At 37.4% G+C, this 20,625-nt stretch overlaps 1 protein-coding gene across 2 annotated transcripts; it reads right to left on the reverse strand.

Annotated features, from left to right (window-relative positions):
* Positions 1–10,663: 10,663 nt before the first annotated feature.
* On the reverse strand, positions 10,664–19,151 carry LOC109056138 (NEDD4 family-interacting protein 1-like). Of its 2 annotated transcripts, XM_042711420.1 has the most exons (9): positions 18,953–19,151; positions 16,960–17,047; positions 16,613–16,743; positions 16,415–16,465; positions 13,684–13,771; positions 13,335–13,459; positions 12,998–13,064; positions 12,638–12,743; positions 10,664–11,912 (listed from the first exon to the last, which is right to left on the reverse strand). In XM_042711420.1, the coding sequence occupies exons 1-8, from the start codon at positions 18,980–18,982 to the stop codon at positions 12,640–12,642; spliced, it is 684 nt and encodes a 227-aa protein (XP_042567354.1). In that variant the 5' UTR covers positions 18,983–19,151; the 3' UTR covers positions 10,664–11,912; positions 12,638–12,639. The 2 variants fall into 2 exon arrangements, with proteins under 2 accessions (XP_042567354.1, XP_042567355.1); XM_042711421.1 differs by lacking the exon at positions 16,415–16,465 and having other exon boundaries at positions 18,953–19,145.
* Positions 19,152–20,625: the final 1,474 nt, after the last annotated feature.

The following is a 20,625-nucleotide window of genomic DNA, read 5'->3' on the forward strand; positions in this document are numbered from 1 at the left end:
CCTACTCCGCCTCTAGCACCTGCGTCCCTCCGGAGGGGGAGGTTTTGGAGAGGAAGCCCTGCAGGCGTCTAACAGATGGTTCCCAAATTACACCTTCATTAACCCCCCCCCCACACACACACACCTCCCAACCCCATCTTCAATACTCTCTCCTCATCCCTCCCCCTTCCATTCCTCAGTACACCCCCTTACCTCCTCCTCCACCCAGCCACACCTCACTGTAAGGAAAAGAACCATGTCTGCACAGCAACCCTTTAAGTGAAGAAGGGAATGTCTTTGAGCCACCAGGTCAAGTGTTGAGTATTAGCAAAGTCCTTTTAAGACAAGTCGTGTCACTCAGTGGCCATCTTTGAAATGCCTCTCGGGCATGCAAGTGCAACTCCTATCTCTTTAAATGGGGAAACATCAAATTCTCAAAAACTTTTCACTAAGCTTATGATTAAATTTCATATTTGAAATCACCAAAGAAATATGACAACAACTTATTTTTCAGGCTAGATCAGCCAGTGCGCATGCGCAGTCCTAAGTGCACGTCTCAGAGCGCTGACTGTTTCTATAGCAACAGGGCCTTCTAACGGCAGCTGCAGTGACGCGCTGACTTTACCGATTAGCGATTGGCTCTTTCATCCATATTGAGTGTTGCATTTACCCCATTCAAAACTATACGAGTGACATGTCTTGTGTATTCTATAGTCTTTCGTACGGGTCAGTTTTTACAGATCAGAATAGTGTATTAGAAATGCTTTTCAATCACTTTTGTCATTATGATTGTATCTATAATTATCTGGACACAGTCTGAGGAAAACTTATTTGCCATACTATTGGCCAAATTCTAAAGCACTAATTTGGTTGAATGTGTTGCTGCCTATGTAGGTCATGAAATAGTGTGATGAATTTAAGTTTTTAAGTGTGTTTATGTATTTTATATAGCAGTGGTTCCCACCCAGGTTCCTGGAGTACCATCTGGGAAGTTGTGGCTTAATGGTTAGAGAGTTGGACTTGGAACTTGAAGGTTGCGGGTTTGATTTTCAAAAGCTGCAGATGTTGTAGGTTGGTGGGGGATGAATGAACAGCGCTCTCTTCCACCCTCTATACCCTTGAACAGGGCACCTTCAATTGCTCCCTAGGCGCCACAGCAAACATGGCTGCCCACTGCTCCAGGTATGTGTGTGCACTTGGATGGTTTAAACGAAGAGCACAAATTCCAAGTATGGTTTACCATATACTTGGCTAGATGTCACGTCACCTTACACACTGCACATTTTGCACATCGTCTTTGTCAGACTCTATAGGAATGTGGTTGGGAACCACTGTTCTATAGTAACAGGAAGTTAAGCGGTTAGGTTAAGAATATAAGACTACATTCCATTTCATGGTATTTATGTAACCTGTCAGTGCTTTTATGGCATGCAATGCAATGCTCAAACAGGACAAGGGCAAGGATGTAACACCTATTTTCACTCTGCTATCACCTTAGTTAAATGTGCTGCCGTCATAATAACAAGCATGAACGATTAATTCCTACAATGTATTTTGACAGTTTAAGTTACCACATCCATTTTCAGATTTAACCCATTAGGCAGTTATCAGGATCCTTGTGTAATGGTTCATGTAACTGGGTTATGTCCCCTACTGACAATACCGTGCCCTTTGCCTTGAACTGTCTTGCCAGATTAAGTTAACTACCAAGTCCTACATACAACTCTTTTATAAAAGAATTACAAACTTTGCCACTGTTATAGGGGAAAGCAAAACTCCAACAGATTCTCAGGGTCGGCTGTTTTGGCCGCTGAGAGGATGATACAGTCTCTGGTCAGGATGTCATTACAAAGGAATGCATTCTGCAAGACCAAAAACAAGATCTATAGGTTCCATATGCGATTGCAGCTGGAGGCCAGTTTGCCGCAGAAGAGAGAGAATACTAATGCTAAGTAAACAGCACTCTGTTTTTCCTGCTTGCTGATTAGTTATTCCTGTGCTGGAGTTGATATACTGATATAAAGTTGCTCAATTCATCTTGCATGTTTACGGATCGAGTAGAGGGCAGAGAAATAATTTTAATTTTGTGCAAACAGACGTTGTCATTAGTGCCAGTTCAAGTAAAAAGTATGTTTTATTAATTAATTTGCTATGAACACAAGCCTTGATTACTATCACATAAAACAGAAAAATGGTTTATTTCATATTATTAATTTTAACGCTGACATACTCTTGTTCCAGTTTAATGTGCACAGAGACTCTGTGATGCTTCCAAAACACTGCTTTGTTTATTTGAGCGGTCCACTATTTCAACTACTTGCTCAACTAATGATGTGTATTTGGGGTGGGACTACCTGTTTGAGAACAATGAAAGTGTTTGGGAAACCCATTTGAAAACAAATTCCAATTGGTGCTACCAGTAAATGCATCAAAGCTGAACTCCAAGAAAACATGATCTAACATTATACAGGTACTGGTCATATAATTAGAATATCATCAAAAAGTTGATTTATTTCACTAATTCCATTCAAAAAGTGAAACTTGTATATTATATTCATTCATTACACACAGACTGATATATTTCAAATGTTTATTTATTTTAATATTGATGATTATAACTGACAACTAAGGAAAATCCCAAATTCAGTATCTCAGAAAATTAGAATATTACTTAAGACCAATACAAAGAAAGGATTTTTAGAAATCTTGGCCAACTGGAAAGTATGAACATGAAAAGTATGAGCATGTACAGCACTCAATACTTAGTTGGGGCTCCTTTTGCCTGAATTACTGCAGCAATGCGGCGTGGCATGGAGTCGATCAGTCTGTGCCACTGCTCAGGTGTTATGAGAGCCCAGGTTGCTCTGATAGTGGCCTTCAGCTCTTCTGCATTCTTGGGTCTGGCATATCGCATCTTCCTCTTCACAATACCCCACAGATTTTCTATGGGGTTAAGGTCAGGTGAGTGTCCTGGCTAATTAAGAACAGGGATACCATGGTCCTTTAACCAGGTACTGTTAGCTTTGGCACTGTGTGCAGGTGCCAAGTCCTGTTGGAAAATGAAATCTGCATCTCCATAAAGTTGTTTAGCAGCAGGAAGCATGAAGTGCTCTAAAAATTCCATATATATCTTCCGGTATACGGCTGCATTGACCTTGGACCTCAGAAAACACACCCCAAACCATCACTGACTGTGGAAACTTTACACTGGACCTCAAGCAACGTGAATTGTGTGCCACTCCTCTCTTCCACCAGACTCTGGGACCCTGATTTCCAAAGGAAATGCAAAATTTACTTTCATCAGAGCACATAACTTTGGACTACTCAGCAGCAGTCCAGTCCTTTTTGTCTTTAGCCCAGGCGAGACGCTGTCTGTTGTTCAAGAGTGGCTTGACACAAGGAATCCGACAGCTGAAACCCATGTCTTGCATACGTCTTTGTGTAGTAGTTCTCGAAGCACTGACTCCAGCTGCAGTCCACTCTTTGTGAATCTCCCTCACATTTTTGAATGGGTTTTGTTTCACAAACCTCTCCAGGGTGCGGTTATCCCTATTGCTTGTACACTTTTTTTCTACCACATCTTTTCCTTCCCTTCGCCTCTCTATTAATGTGCTTGGACACAGAGCTCTGTGAACAGCCAGCCCCTTTTGCAATGACCTTTTGTGTCTTGCCCTCCATGTGCAAGGTGTCAATGGTCATCTTTTGGACAACTGTCAAGTCAGCAGTCTTCGCCATGATTGTGTAGCCTACAGAACTAGACTGAGAGACCATTTAAAGGCCTTTGCAGGTGTTTTGAGTTAATTAGCCGATTAGAGTGTGGCACCAGGTGTCTTCAATATTGACCCTTTTCACAATATTCAAATTTTCTGAGATACTGAATTTGGGATTTTCCTTAGTTGTCAGTTATAATCATCAAAACTAAAAGAAATAAACATTTGAAATATATCAGTCTGTGTGTAATGAATGAATATAATATACAAGTTTCACTTTTTGAATGGACTTAGTGAAATACTGTAAATCAGCTTTTTGATGATATTCTAATTATATAACCAGCACCTGTAATATATTGCATTATGTTCTATAAGGAAATTGACTCAATTTTTTTCTGTATGTCTGGGTGTAATATATTCTGGATGATGCACTGAAGACTCCTGCCTGACCAGTGTGGAGGCAGGAAGACCCGACCAGAGATGGGTTAGTCAGGCAAGAATAAGTGATTCCATGGAGATCCCACTCCTGGCACAGCAAAGTGACAACGGGGGAGTGTATGACTCACTGTCCATCCCGAGAAGAGATTCCACACAACAGCAAACAGTGATGCAGACATGATGAGTTGAGGGATATTAGTGTGACCTTAAAATCCCACTCAAGAGTAACTACCATTGCATATTGAGCGCCAAATCTGTACTAAAAGCAATGATAAACTGCTTCCTAAAAAGCAAGCTTTGACCGACAAACAAGTTTTTAATTTATAATAAACAACTATAAATAAGCATTTTAAGTTGTAGGATGTAATAATTTGCTAATAATTATGACAAATATTTGTGAAGGACAAATCCATATCAGGTCAGTTCTGATTGTAGTCACTGGAGGTTCCTTGCAATTGCTTTGTTTGCTGGGCCGCTGTGCTGTTTTGGAGCATCTAATAACTTTGGAAAGGCAGAGAGTGGCCTCTTCTCCCACCATGAACTCAACCTAATGACAAAAACACATTTTTTTTTTTTTTTTTTTGGGGAGTGCTTTGGGAGGACAGTCAGAAAACACACAACAGAGTGTTTCTGGATTGCACAAGACGCAGCAGTAACATAGGTGTACTCATTAGAGATTCCAGCTCAGCATCTATTCTTCCTTCTTTTTCTTTATAAGCATCTTTCTGTTTCTTTGTCTCAGTGGAATGGTATTCTGAAGCATTTGGTTAGATCATTCTGAGGCCATAAGTTGTGCAGGCGGCTAATTATAGGCCACACTGTAGACCTGAGGGCCGGATGTGACAGCATGCAGTGTGTGTGTGTGTGTGTGTGTGAGAGAGAGAGAGAGAGAGAGAGAGAGAGAGAGAGAGAGAGAGAGAGAGAGAGAAATCATGCATGCGAGTATGTTTAACTGGGTTTGCAGCAGGGGATCCAACCTTAGCCCCTCCCACAGAGTACTGCAGAAGTGACTCATTCAGGATCAAGGCAGAGAGACGGCCAGGGTCTGCACACGCAAACACATTCCACCAGCCCAACACACACAACACAGTCACACACACTCACAGCTTCAACTCTCCAGTATGTACTCAAATACACACAGTATGAAGTCATTCACAAAAATACTGACAAAAGTTCAATACATATGTTAACAATACTTGTGTTCTAATACTTATGTTGATAACTGTATAACTAGATCTTTCTTAGCAAATAATAATATATAACAGAATAGAATTAGAAACAAGCCAAGCAGAGCAGAACAAAGTAGAAGCAGAGCATAACAGAAATAGAATAGGAGCAGAAAATAATATAAGAATAGAATAAAACTTTGTAGAAAATAATGGAGAATATGAGCAGAATATAACAATATTAATCTATGTAGAACATTCTAGAATAGAGTAGAACAGAATATAAGCAGAATAAAATAGAATACAAGTAGAATAGGATAGGAGGGGGACATAGCAGAAGAGAGTTTCAACAGAATAGAATAGGAACCGAATACAGCAGAAGCAGACTAGAATACAATTGAAATATAATACAAGAACACAATACAACTTATTTAGAGCAGCGATGAATGGAATAAGAATGGTATACAGAATAGAGTGGAATATAATCGAATAGAAGAGTATGAGCAGAACATAACAGAATACAATTCTTTTTAAACAATTCCTTTTGAACAGAACGCAACTCTTCGTGCAGAATAGAACAGAAACAGAATACAACAGGAGCAGAACAGAACACAATGGAAACAAATGAATAGGAACACAGTAGAATGGAATAAGTACAGTACAAAATAGAATAACATAGAACAGAACAGGATATACACATAACTAAACAGAGTAGGAGCATAACAGAACAGAATACAAACAAAATACAAAAGGAGCAGAATAAATCACAATAGAAATAGAACAGAAAAATAATAGGATGGATATACAACTGAATAGCATCAGAGCAGAATGGAATAAGAACAGAATAGAATAGAAGTGTAACAGAACAGTATATGAGCAGAAAAGTACAGAATACAAATATAATACAATAGGAGCAGACCAGATCACAATAGAAATAAAACAGAAGAAAATAATAGAAACACAACTGAACAGAAACAGTAGAATGGGACAAGAACAGTACATAATAGAGCTGGGAAGAATAGAATAGGAGCAGAATAGAATAGAACTGAATAGAATGAAGAAATTAGAGTAGAATAGAACCGAATGGAGTAAAATAGGAGAGAACAGAATAGGAGCAGAGCAGAACAGAACTTCAGCAGGAAACTTGAGGCTGAAATATATTTAGCAGTTTAAATTGCATGGGACATCATATATTTACAAGGTTTGTTTTTCATTACACTGTAGACACGGTTCAGTTATGCTTCAATATACAGTCCACTTAATAGCTGTGTTATTGCAAGTGTCTTTAATTAATGCAATAATTATGAAACTATAGCTATTACATTCTCATTGTCTGTAATGAACGATCATGCAATAGTTAATAATGTATATCCACCAGCAAACACGCAGAATAAACATGCTTGCTGTCACCTTTATGCACACACTGCCTACATGTGTGACAAAGAGTGAGATCAGCACGCAAACTCATTTGAGCTCTATTCAGAGCTGCTGCCAAGGAAGCCAGCAGTGTTTTTTCTCCACTTCCCTTTTTTTTCCTCAATGAACGAGTGATGTGCTTCTGCCTCACTCCACCCAAACCCCCTCCCCACAGGGAACAGAGCAGCCCATTCACACAAGCGCTCAGCCAATCAGCTGCCAGGGGGAAGCGGGGGTGGTCTGTGACGAATAGGTCACCTGTATTACATCACTGGGCTTCAGGAGCAGTGAGCAAGAAAGAGGAGAAATCAGAATGAAGAACGAGCCCTCCCCACTAGCTCTTTCTCTCAATTTCTCCAGCATGAGTCAGAGGCAGTCTGATTCCCTTGATGCACTGCGGAAGCGTAGCATGACGTCTCCTCCGTCTTTCTGTGTGTGTGTGTGTGTGTGTGTTTGGAGGGTGGATGGTTGAATGAGTCCTCTGCAGCCAATAGCAGCATCCCAGCATTCACTGTCTCTCCTCATTCATAAAAATATGAAATGTGGATGTAGATAGCTGGGTAATATGTCTGGCCAACATTTCAGCATCTCAAAGCCTCTGTAGGACTCTTGAATCACTGATTCGCTGATTTCCATCTAGGGGTATACTTTTTCCAATGTTTTGTAAAAGGCATAGCTAACCTTTCTTCCTTCAAACTTTTTTTCTTCTGTGGAAACTAAGGAAAATATGTTAAAAAATGTCCATACAATAAAAGACAGTGGGGTCCAGTGGGGTTACTTTGGACCCCACTGACTTTCATTGTATGGACAAAACAACTTAAATGTTTCTCAAAATATCATCTTGTGTTCTACAGGAGTAAATAAATAAATAAATACATTCATTAAAGTTTGAAACAAGACCGAGTTAAAATTAGGCTTTATTATTCCTTTAAATCTGGAATAATATGAATTGCCCCGTAATTTTTAAAATTAAAAAGTGAATCAGTGATACACTACTATTGTTTTTGTTGATATTTTGAATTAGATGTTATCATATTAAATGTTGGATGACAAAATAAGCACATAAACCTCATACATTAAACAGTAGAGTAGATAGTGCATAGTGTAAGTGCATACTGTTCAGTACATCTTTTGGGACAACTATGGTCATTTTAATAATAAGGAGGATATTATATGATGTCCCGTAGAACATGACTCAAAATTTGCACATTTCTGGTTCGTTGTCGATGAAGAGGTTCTTGAGCTTTACTGATGGGGCCATGGGGCCTCATTAAACCAAAAAGGTTAGGAAACACTGACCTATAAACAGTTTATATGATGGTTACTGATTGCTGGAGCAGAATCCTGGTGATATAAGATGAGCAAAAATACAGAATTTGTGAATGAACGCCGTTCATAAACAGTGATGAGAGAGAGGTGCGGAAAGCAAGTGTGAGCAGAATACATTGGACTCAGCAGCAGCCGCCGATGAGTCACCAATCGCTCGGCCGTCACTCCCGGTAACTGGTCCACCCTCACCACGGTAACCAGTCAGTGAGAGTCTTTGCACCGTTCGATTGACTTTATCAGCACAGAGACACAGACACACACACACACACACCAACAAAACATCTATGCCAAATGTGTATGGGGGGAGGGGTGGGGGGCTGTATGACTCATAGATGACTAAAGCCCCCCGCCTCCACCTTTACTAAGTGCTGAGACTGTACCATGGTACAGCGATTCTATCAGATGGTAATAGCATGGTACTTTGATTCATACCATGGTACTGGATGATTACCATATTATATATGGTGTTTACACACGTCCAAAAAAGCTTTTAAAAAAAGATTACACAATGGTATCGCCACGGTACTTTTAATAGTATTTATACCATGTTACTGGATGATTATCTTGTATAATGGTATTTACATTTAATTTAAGGAATTTGTGTAAAAAGTGGTATTACACCGACCATCGTATGTCCGAAAAACAGTACTGCCATGGAACATATTCATTGGAGGATAAATAAATAGATACATACATACATACATACATACATACATACATGCATGGTATGACCATGCTACATGTTCTAAAATTTATGGCATGGTTCATGTGATCAGATGGTATTAGATGGTAATAGGAAGTTTTTTTTAAGAATGTTTAAAAGAACAAAAAGAAAAAAAAAATGGTACATGTCCAACAAATAAAACATAGTACTGGCATTGCACATATGATTTTTTTATTTATGTTTTTTGGAGATGTTGTCATGCTTCCTTATAAAGTACCATATTATTAACATCTGATTAGCATCTGATACCATCGTTGTACTATAGTATTGCTATGGTACACTCCTCTTATCACTACTTAAAATAACATTAACTGGAATATTAATAAAATCTGAAAAAATGAAAAATTAATAAAAAAAAACTTATTTTGGCTATTGTACATTTATAATGTACTCAGACAACACTTATTTTAATTTAGTTTAGGCTGAAGTACTAAAATAACAAACTAATAACTAAACATTAAAATCTAAAGATATAAAAATTAACTAAAATGACAAAAACAAAATGACTAAAACTTTTATCAAATTCAAAATATTAACATCAAATATATTCTAAAATACCACTGAAAATGTTATTTAGATTATTAAAATGTTCTTCATATTAAGAAAAAAAAAAGTTTCCCCCTTTTCACCCTTTTATGGCATCACTGCGAAAACCTCCTTTGAAACCTTTATTTGGTAGAATTTACATGTTCAGATTAACATGAAAGTGAAGTGACATACAGCCAAGTACGGTGACCCATACTCAGAATTCGTGCTCTGCATTTAACCCATCCAAAGTGCACACATACACACCATGAACACACACCCGGAGCAGTGGGCAGCGCCTGGGGTTGCGGTGCCCGGGGGTTCAGTGCCTTGCTCAAGGGCACCTCAGTCGTGGTATTGCCGGCCCGAGACTCAAACCCACGACCTTAGGGTTAGGAGTCAAACTCTCTAACCACTAGGCCACGACTTTCCCCTAACATGAACATATATATATACACACACACTTGCCCCCCCACCCCCCAGACACTCATCTGTCACAGTCACACCCCACCTCCCTCCAAATCCAAATGGGACTCTGGTCCCCTTTATGGAAAGCCATCCTGGATATATTTAGGAGTCCATTGCATGAGTGTTTGTGTTTGCGGAGATGACTGTCGGTGGTAGGAGAGTGTTAGGTTATTAAATGCTGTGCGCTTCCCCCAGGAAGTCACACCAGGAGGAGGAATGAGAGCTGCTGGTTTCACACCTCAAATGGACGGCACAAACAGGCAATAACAGGAGACAGCCTGTGCCTGCTCCTCAAACCCACACTCGCATACACACAACTACACTGCATTCAGGAGCTATTAGATGGGCATCAGCAAACATCACTGATGCGATGAAGCCACGAAAACTATCTTTGTATTCAAAACCAGCTGTTTAATATTCTACATTCCACATGATTCATTACTTTCATTTCGCTGACATGATATATTGCTTGTCAATAGTCTCCAGCCGCAACCGCAACAGAAATTTGCCCTTGTTGACATGAATATTTTTCATCTACATCCGACCAAGGAAATCAGGTCAGACTAGTTTTATTGGCTCAGCCACTTCAGGAGAGGCTAACAGTTGAAAACAGCCCTTCAGTAACAGATGATTCTTTCTCAAAGGCTTTTGCTGTTAGAAAATGGTCAATAATAAATTAGAGTTTGCAAGAAAATGAATTCAAAAACCGCAAGCGATAAGTGCTTAGAAACATTCTTTGTTTTCATATTATCCTCATATTTTTAAAAGTTTTAAACCATGAAAAAAAAAAAAAAGTTTAAATTTCATGACTCTACAAAGTCAAGCAAAAGTAATCATAAGGCATGTAGTACTGATAATAATTTTAATTAAAAATAATAATGATAAAATAATTACCAATTCACATTGTATAAAGTTCATCAAAGTTTTATTGCAAAGTACTTTAAATGTTTACTCAAATTTCTTGTGTATACCTCACCTTTACAACAAAGATACACCAAACATTTCCAGTAAACGTTGAACACCAGAGACATTTAATAGCAGTATCTTATTTACAAGCAAATACATGTGCACAGCCATTGGAATTCAAAGGGCGACCGCAAAGCTGCATGGAAAACAAAACACAAAAGAGTAACTTCCTGTGTCATGAATGAGACCCAAGGTGACAAGAGCAGACAAGCCACAACAAAATCATGCATGATTAGACAGCGAGAGATCAAACGGGCCCCTATCACGGCCACTGCACAAGGTGGGGGAGAGACATCCGGCTAAATGTATATTCAAAGGTCGGAAAAATGTGCAATGCTATAGTATAAAAAGAAACATGTTTGAATGCAAATACTAAAGTTCTCTTCCCTGAAAAGTTGCAAGTTCTCAAACATGGGGCCAAATGTTACGTGTAAAACTATACATTTACTGATGCTAGATGCCATTCACGCATTTCCTGGATCTTTTAAGAAATATTCCTTGATCATAATTTTGTTATTAATAAGCCGTTTGAAAGAACTACACGACCAATTAAACACGTCTGAACCACATCAATAATGACAACTTAAAAACAGTAACTTTAATTTCATGTCATGTAAGGAGGTAGAGAGAAAGAGAGAAACAGTAGAAGAGAATAGAAGAAAAGCATTGACTGTTTAAGATTCAATTCATTTCACACTGCCATTCACAAAGAGAAAAGCTCTTCATGAATGGAGACCAGCAGTGACTGGTTGCCTTCTTGTCAAACGTCACTGAAAACACACACACACACAGAAATAAAAAAAGCAAGACTTCCCCCTACTGGTTAACAGGGAGCATAGTGCATGCCTGTACTACAAACAAGGTTTTTTTTAATACATTACAGACTTGAAAAGAGCAAATAGCACTCAACATCAAACCACTAATGATTTCAGAACAGGTATAGAGCTGTTAGCATCCACTATACATCTAGAAATGTAAAAAGAGTATCTTGCTATCTGACACCCAAAATGCATTTTCAAAAGCAGAGTGGGAAAAAATGAAAGAAAGAAAAAAAATGCTCTGCAGTTCCGTGGTCTTCTTTTCAGATGAGTAGATAACAGATGGAAGGATTTTCTTTTCTTAAATGTATTTTCCCCACTGGGTCAACGACTCAATGCAAGCCCCAAGAACATTTTCATTTCCAGCAAGTGACTAGAGTAGATTAAAAAAAATACATATATCATTATTCATGTGTTCACTTTACTGGACTGGACAGTCATTATTATAAACTATTCCAGAGATGTTCCAAAATGCATGCTTGCTGCTGAACACAAATTCTGTATGGTCACTGCACTATTTGACCTGCAACACTGGACAATGCCTTTATATGGCATGTGCAACCCAACCCAATGTGCCCTTTTCAGGATACTGTATTTTAAAGTTTTACATTTGTAAAATCCAAATTAGCTAACACATACACCTGTGGAACTGCAGTGTCTGTAATATAAGCTGCCCAAGACAGGGAGCTTCAGGGAGACAGGAAGCACAGCTGATCGTCCTTGCAGGGGCAAACCACGTGTGACCATGTGTCTCCGCAGATGTGTTCAAGAATCTGCAAGTGCCTTGGTGGAAGTGTGGGCTAACATCTCAGCAAGAATTGGTATATCTGGTGCAGTCCATAAGGATGATGCACTCTAGTACTTAAAGCAGCTGGTGGACACACAAAATACTCACTGCAGCTTTTGATACTGACCCCCGCTTTATTCACTGACTCGTTATTCCTATTCTGTCCATATATATATATATATATATATATATACACACACACACACACACACACATTTTATTTTTAAATATGAAAAATATATAGCTGCCTTTAAATATTAAGAAGGGGGTTTCTCATAAGGGAATATTCATATTTGCTCAGAAATATTTACCTTTAATAGATGAAGAGAACTCTGGTCCGTGGAAGAGTAGAAACGGAGTCTGACATTTTTCGGATCTTAGCATAGTTAATAAAGCCTCTGAGGAAGAGCAGGATGCCTGTAGGTCATAAAAACTCATATCAGTGCTTTAGCCCTCTTTTTAAACGGCCTTTGAACTGAGCCGACAATGTACATCTTTTCAATGCTCAAGGTGTCATTTCACTAGAAAAACAGACACATTTTTAGCATTTATTGATACACCGCACAAGCCTACTTTACAAGCAAAACATTTCACACAAGGAACTTCAGTTGTAAGCAGAAAAAAAAAAAAAAAAAAAAAAAAAACTGTTGTGTTTGTGCACTCATACTCACCAAGTGCCAGAAACACCCACCATAACCAGTACTGTCCATCAAAGTAAGCAGGGAAATAAGTAGAGAACTGAGAATGAAAAGAGAGAGGAAGAGTGAGAAAGAGATGTCCTCATGTCCAGGCTTGTAATGTCATGAAGAAAACACATTACAATGCATTACAGCATGTTTGAATCATTTAGTCAGATTCTAGCTGTTGTGGTGACTACTAATGGGGGGTAATGTGCTTCTAGAATGTTCTCACTAACCCAGCCAAGCTAAAATGGTTAACCAATAGATATACTATCTATATAAATCCTAATGTGTAAAATGAGCTGCATCTGTCTAGGTGGAAGCGTACCCGTACGATGAGAATCCATTTGATGAGGGACAGACCAAACCCAGATAAGGCGCCATAACGCCCAGCTGCTGAGGTTGTAAGGCAGAATGATAGAAAGAAGCCAATCCAGTTGAAGAGGAATGCCACTGAGGAAAAATTAGATTTTAAAACTGAAATCAGAAATGTTAGATTTTCTAAAGATTACGTGGAACGGTTTATTCCCATTAAAAAAAAAAAAAAAAAAAAAAAAAGACTTAACATGACCCTCATCACCAGCATTTTCTTTTTGTTACTTTTTTCCCGCTTGATGGGAAGGAGATAAAAGAAGATAGAGATGGAATGGATAACCTGTTTCCCTCAAAACACTTACTGAAACATGTCAACATGAAAATGCCATCGTTGCCTATCTGCAGCTGGTCAGCATCCTCAAAGTCATCTCTGGCCACAAAGTCATCATCCTGCAGGAAAATATACAGAGACAGAGATGTCCATCAAATCTAAATGTGTAACAGAGACAGAAAGAGGAAAGCAAGGCTAAAACACAACAATCGGGAGATAGTTTAAAAGGGGTCATAACATGAGAAATCAAATTTTCCTTGATTGTTGAAACCATTTTTCTGATCTTCATTATAGAAGTTATTTGTTTATTAAAACATATAGTTTTTTATACATCCTCCTCTAGAGCAAACCATCAACGGATGGTTAAACATGATTGTACTACAAGCCCTGCCCACTAGCTGACTATTTACACTTGGGCATCAAAAGCAAATAGAACCCATTATAATTACTGACCCCGTCTATACTGGATACAGTATTACAGATGCCCATTCAATTTACTCCATGCACTAGAGCTACTCCAGTCAAGACAACAAATGGAATCGTTTAGATTTAATGGCGTTTGAAGGATTATACATTTATTCGGAGCATTTGACTCCATATTGTTATGTAAAAGGACAGTAATGGAGAGTTTTTTAAAGAAACTTCTGTGGAAAGATGAAGCAGCCAACTGCATCGTATCTGACAACAGCTGCAATGCAATCCAATCACACCGTCAACAATTTGACAAACATTGGTTTGTCTGTTAATGATGGTTTTACATGGATAATGTTTTCAGCATTACTCACATGCAATAGAAAGAGGCGTTGATACTATTTCTCATGCAATGACGTTAGCCAATCATTACAGTGACTGTAAGCAAGCATCTTACATTTTAACTCCCTTTTGCACACTCTTTTATTGCACATAGCCTTTATAAACAAATTCACTATATTTGTTTACACTGCCTCCAAACTGCACATCGTTTTAGGACAACTTTGAGCAAGATCAATTATGGATTAAAAAAAGTATTGTGAAATACAAGTATCATTATTTTTTTAAAAAAGTTATTTTTTGTATTTTTTCATGTGAAATCACATAAATAATTAACAAATAATTTATCAAAATTGTTAGTTGCAATACTTAATTTCTGTAATTAATTTTGGAGTTTCTCCTGAACCGTACATGTGATTTTAAAACCAGAATGCACATAAAACATTTAATCCAAAGAACATTATAAAAAGGACCCAAGTGTTAGCAAAATTGGTGATACTAAAGCAGAACAAAAACATGGAATTTCTCTGGATTTTTTTGCTGACTTTAAAACAAGAGAATCTCTTTAGACATCACAGTGTTTCTAACGTGGCCAGTTTTCAAAGGGAAGAGCAAAAGGATGTATAGTCTTGCCTAGTGTTGTGGAAGAGTATTCTAAGGGCACAACTGGAAATAACAAAACAGTAAAGAAAAAAATCTATATTTTCGAAATGAAACTTGTTTGGGGTTCACCTCACCCTATCAGACACGTTTCATAGGGGGGCTTCAAATATCACAACTGGAAAGTATAAAATAGTCTTGAGACACATTTTATAAAGTTAGAGCATTTTTAGCTTGACATGCAAAGTGCCTAAAAATAAGAGCAAGCCGTAGCTACTAAAGATATTTGGCTGCATGTGTGCAGATGTGACAGCGGTGCTCTCTAAGAAGAGGCTTAACAGTGCAAACAGTCTAAAGGCACACATTTCACAGGCATAGAACGTGAGATTTAAACAAAACTTGAATCTCATGTGAAATCAGAGCAGGGAAATGTTTCACACCTCATGCAGAATTTCTCCTAAGAAAAGTATAATGTTACTATACTTAAATGGGTCATATGATGTGATTTCAAGTTTTCCTTTCTTTTTGGAGTGTTACAAGCTGTTCGTGAATAAATAAGATCCCTAAAGTTGTAAAGAAACTAAAGTCTTAAACCCAAAGAAATATTCTTTATTTATACGTTTTCATATTTAAAGAATTTGCCTCTGATGATTCAAATGCAAGTTTTGAGCAGCTTGTTGTTTGTCATTTCTCAGATTACAAATGCAGACACAGTTTTATGTTTACGCAGCACGATGCAACACAACGCGTAAAAAGACAGTATAAGTCATTATAAACAGTATTTATGTCCCCACTGGATGCAACAACTGCCTCGTTTGTAATGGGTTTTATTGTTTTTGTGTCATCTCACTGGACACGGCATCACAGTATGGTAAGAGGCATAACAATTCCGTCACCTTGCTTTTCAGAACGATGAGCTTTGATTGGGTTCTCCACTGCTAGCAGGATCATGATTCCACTTTCATCAAACATTTTTGAGCTTCCTTTAAAAGTTGTTCTGACTGAAAGAACTACAAGCTCTTGATGATTGTGCCAAATCACCCACAGACATTTCCACAGACATATCAAATTCAAATAGCAAAATATCTCCAGAAAAAAATATTTCAGATACTCTATAGCACTTAACTATCATCACATCTAAAACCTACGACACCAGGGGCAACATTTCATGGCCTGAAAAGCACCAAGTCAGTGCTGTTATCCAAATGCTAATAACTGTATCAAATATGCAATGGCTGTTATTAGTGCAGATAGTATTCTGTGCAGCAAATTTACATTACAAAAACAAATGTACATCTATCCCTAGTCAAGACATGTAACAGGTTTAAGCCAGAATACAGGACCCTGGGGTCTTCCTAGATCGACATCACCTCCACCACCACACTTTACAGTCTCACACACTCTCATTGTACCTCCAGCACACAGCGAGTTACGTCATCGAGTGTGTCCAGACGCTCCCTGTGCTGTACGCAAGCAGTGTGTGGCAGAGAAACAGAGCAGTGAACAGGGGACACGACATCACATTAAAACAGTATTTCCTGTGGTGATGTTAAGGATTTTTTTTTGTCCCAGAGCTGGATCGAATTAATGGGTGAGATTTCTGTACTTACTCGGCCTGACACCAGTGGGACAGTAGCCTCTGCTTTGGTTCTCTCAGCCTCGTCGTACGATGGTAAAGATGTGGCTACATTATAAGATGGGGGCTTGGGAAATGCTGCATCGTCTTTGTAATCAAAATATGCTGAGTAGAAGGGAAAAATACAAATGGTGATTACTCACGTGTTATTGCATAATATAAAAAATGCATGGTGTGCACTGTGATTTCCATTATGTTTAGAAATTCTGTTTGATTATTCAAATTCAATATTAAACCTTTAAAATAGAACCCCCCCTCCAAAAACGAAATGGAAAACAGAAGATAAAATGGATTTCATTGGGCACTATAAATGTTGCATACCTGCGTTATCAGCTGCAATGCTACTGTAAGGGGGCGGAGGATCACTGGCCACCTGAGCTCCCTCCTCTGGCTCCTCTTCATTGGGCAGCTGGTGACACAAGAGAGTTCACTGGCTGCATGAAAACCTGAACCTTGCCTTCTGAGTTTGACTGTGACATTGTTGCATATACAACTCTGTCATAAAGGCAAGTGGAAATATGAGATGATCTTTTTGTAAAGCAAAATATTAATGTGTTAAATTTAAATATCAGTGGTGTCAGTTTAAATACCCCCTAAAAATGCACACTATGACAATGTAACTCCAAGTTTAAACTCACATGACTTGCCATACACTCATCATGTGGCCACACACTAAACAGTCACATTTGTTCCAGAAGTGCTCGCCTTCACCATTTCATAAAACGGTTGGAAAATTGGCTTAAATAAACAGGTTGAAATAATACAATACCTTTTTAAATGATGAAGTAAACAGTCACATAATACAACAGGTTGAAATAGGATTATACCTTTTGTATCAGTATTAACAATAATAACCCTAAATCCTACTGTATCAAATTTGAGCCTCTAAATTATCAGCAAGATCAAAACTGCTGAAAAACCTGTTGCACAAAATCTACTACATGCCTTCTACTCTCTGATTCAAAGTTTATAGTTTTTTAGTAAGCAAAAGTCCCTTTAGTATAATTCTAAATATGTTCACCTTCATGGTGTGGGACATGCGTTATTATTATTAAGCATTAATAAATATTTCAAGATAAACATTTACTGGACTGAAGCAACTGAACTGAACATTTTCGATAAGAAGTCTGCTGTACTGTTACACAAATCTCATCGATTTATGATTCACATTTTAATAAGTGATCAGAATTTCTTTTTTCAAACATATAAATGACAACATCTATACAAATGTGCATATCTGTGCTCAATTTGGGCCTCTGAATAAAACTGGGGTATATTTTCCTCAAAGTATAAGCGCCATATTCTCACTATATCATACTTTAAGGGCCATAAAGCCACGAGTCAATAAATGGTTATATTATAAAATGTTATTTTATTTATTTATTTATTTTATATATATATATATATATATAATATTATATATATATATATATATATATATATATATATATATATATATATATATATATATATATACAGTATGTATATTATATTGTTATATTATATTCCAAAACATTAGATTTTTTTTTTCTGACTATCAAATCAGGCATTATATCAGGCTTTACAAGGTTAAAGGAACCATGTATTATACGTAGTTAAATTGTTTTTCAGATTTATACATATCTTTAAAACGTATTTCATGGTAATACCATGGTTTTTGAGACATGTTTTATCATCGTTTTACCACAACAGAAGCAGTTTTTGAAGCATCTTGGACATGCAATCTAATAATCTATAGTAGATCAAAGTACCATGGTATTACCATCTAAGGTTAGTGTAATAACCTTGACCAAATTTCATATATCCTTGTGTAGTATGGTTCTTAATTACACACTTAAAACTGCCGTGGTGCGAAATTACATTACATAGGCCTGTACTAGTTCAGTGATCTAATCAAATATTTTGTCAACTTATAAATTTAACAGACCAGGCTCCTGCTACATGAATATATGCCAATCTGCAATATCTCTGCATTACGTTTACTTGCCCTGCACGGGGACTGTTAAATGACTCACGTAAGTTCATTAATATTGTATGAATGAAAACTTTGACGTAAGCAAGAATTCAATTGCATTAGCAACTACTTTTAAATAACGAACTGGCTAAACACATTATGTTCAGAGATGAGCGCAAACTATGTGTTATGTCATGCCGCTACTATTTAAATGGACGAGTTATTAATTTCAAAACATTGCGGCCCGAATCCTGTGAGAGCCTCGGAGTTTCCCGACAACACTCCCCGCCGTGGAGGCGCCTCACTGCCGCAGGTCTGCTTTAAAAATAACCGCGTCGAGTCACAGTGGAACTCACTCACCTGCTGATATCTCCCACTTGGCTCAGCCATCCTCAGCGAGCTTAAAAAGATAACGAGGATCCCAGTATAGACACAATTCAGGCAGCAAACTGTCTAAATAAAATGAAATATCTAGTTAATGGCAAAGGCACAGCCCTCATCAGATCAGATTAGTCTCTGAGCTTCCTGTGACGTCAGTCAGACAGCTGCTATCTATAGCGGTCTCACAGGACGACACGAGTACTACACTAACATCAACCAGCTCATATCAATTCATTCAAAAGCGTAATTTTGATAAACGTGTTTTTTTAAGTAGTTGCTTAAAACTATTTTATTAAAGATTCCATCTATATACTTAAAATGTGCAATTGCTCTGCTGTGAATAAAATTCAGTTTATTTACAAGAGAGAAACATTTAAATATGAAAGAAACACTTAAGAATAAGGAAGAATAATGCATTATTGTTACTTAATGCATTAACAGTTTCCACTCCCATTGGTGCTTTTATGGGATTGCGGTATTACACTGATTTATTGCCCTGTTTAGTAAATAGTCTGTATACATTTAAAAGAAGCATCATGAATTTACAGATCAGGGTAGTTTGGATGTGACAGCTTTCTTCAAGTCTTAAGGCCGTATGTTTTAGTGCTGTAGAAGGAAATATGTAGAAACTCACAATCTACATTCTGCATACAGACATATGAGTGGTATTAATGCATGACATGACAGATATCTGATACAGCTGAAAGACGTGTGTCCTTTCCATCAAAATCCATTTGATCATATTGACCACCTTGATAACATGCTTCAGTGTCTCAACATACAAGACCTTAATATCAGACTTGAAATAGGAATCTATAAGGGTTTATATATATATATATATATATATATATATATATATATGTATATATGTATGTATATATATAAACCCTTATAGATTTCCATAGAGATCCTATAGGGTCCTCTAGTGTCAATAACCATAAAATGCAATTGTTATGTCATTTTTTCCCCCACAAGAGGTCAGCAGAGACACTTAATGACTCAATGCATGATCCATTAGGATGGTTAGATTTGTCTGCTCTCTCTCTCTCTCTCTCTCAATATGAATATTTCTTTAAAATCCCTCCAAAAAAAGTGGTTTCTAGTGAAACATTCAATATGATGAATTATTTGTAATATAAATGTTGCATGCAATGTTTAGTCAGAATACATAAATACTTTTGAATAGGCATCAGTAGAGAAAGAGCTCAATTTACACTGCAAAGATAAGAAAGGGTACTTATGAAGCACTTCAGAAATAAACATACTGATACCAAGACAATTAGTCAGACTAGATAGATAGATACTACTAAAGTTCTACTAAAAAGATATGTTTTCTAAAGATAATGAATTTAGTGACATGCTAACACTTACATACAAACATATAAACCATGAATTTATGATTATAATAACTGACAAACAGAAAAATAACTACAGTGATTTAAAAAAAAAAACGAAATTCAAAATAGTGCAGGCTACTTTGCCCCAGTATATCTGAATACAGGGTAAAAAGGCCAGTTTTGGGCTAATTTTCTTATTGTATATGAATATCATTGTTAACATGTTTGTATCCACTGTTATACTAGCCATGTATTTTCATGTATTGTAGTTCACCATGACCTTAAAAATGATGTGTGAACCTGTCTCTCACACTT

The sequence above is a fragment of the Cyprinus carpio genome, chromosome A21 (assembly GCF_018340385.1).
Source record: "Cyprinus carpio isolate SPL01 chromosome A21, ASM1834038v1, whole genome shotgun sequence".
Taxonomy (NCBI): domain Eukaryota; kingdom Metazoa; phylum Chordata; class Actinopteri; order Cypriniformes; family Cyprinidae; genus Cyprinus; species Cyprinus carpio.

What these genes read in the sequence shown, in the direction of transcription:
- LOC109056138 (XM_042711420.1), bottom strand. Translation starts at nt 18,982, where the DNA reads ATGGCTGAGCCAAGTGGGAGATATCAGCAG. An exon ending in TTTCATGTTGACATGTTTCA is followed by an intron (nt 13,460 to 13,683) that starts GTAAGTGTTTTG and finishes ATTTTTCCTCAG; the next exon opens with TGGCATTCCTCTTCAACTGG. An exon ending in AATGGATTCTCATCGTACGG is followed by an intron (nt 13,065 to 13,334) that starts GTACGCTTCCAC and finishes TTTCATTCTCAG; the next exon opens with TTCTCTACTTATTTCCCTGC.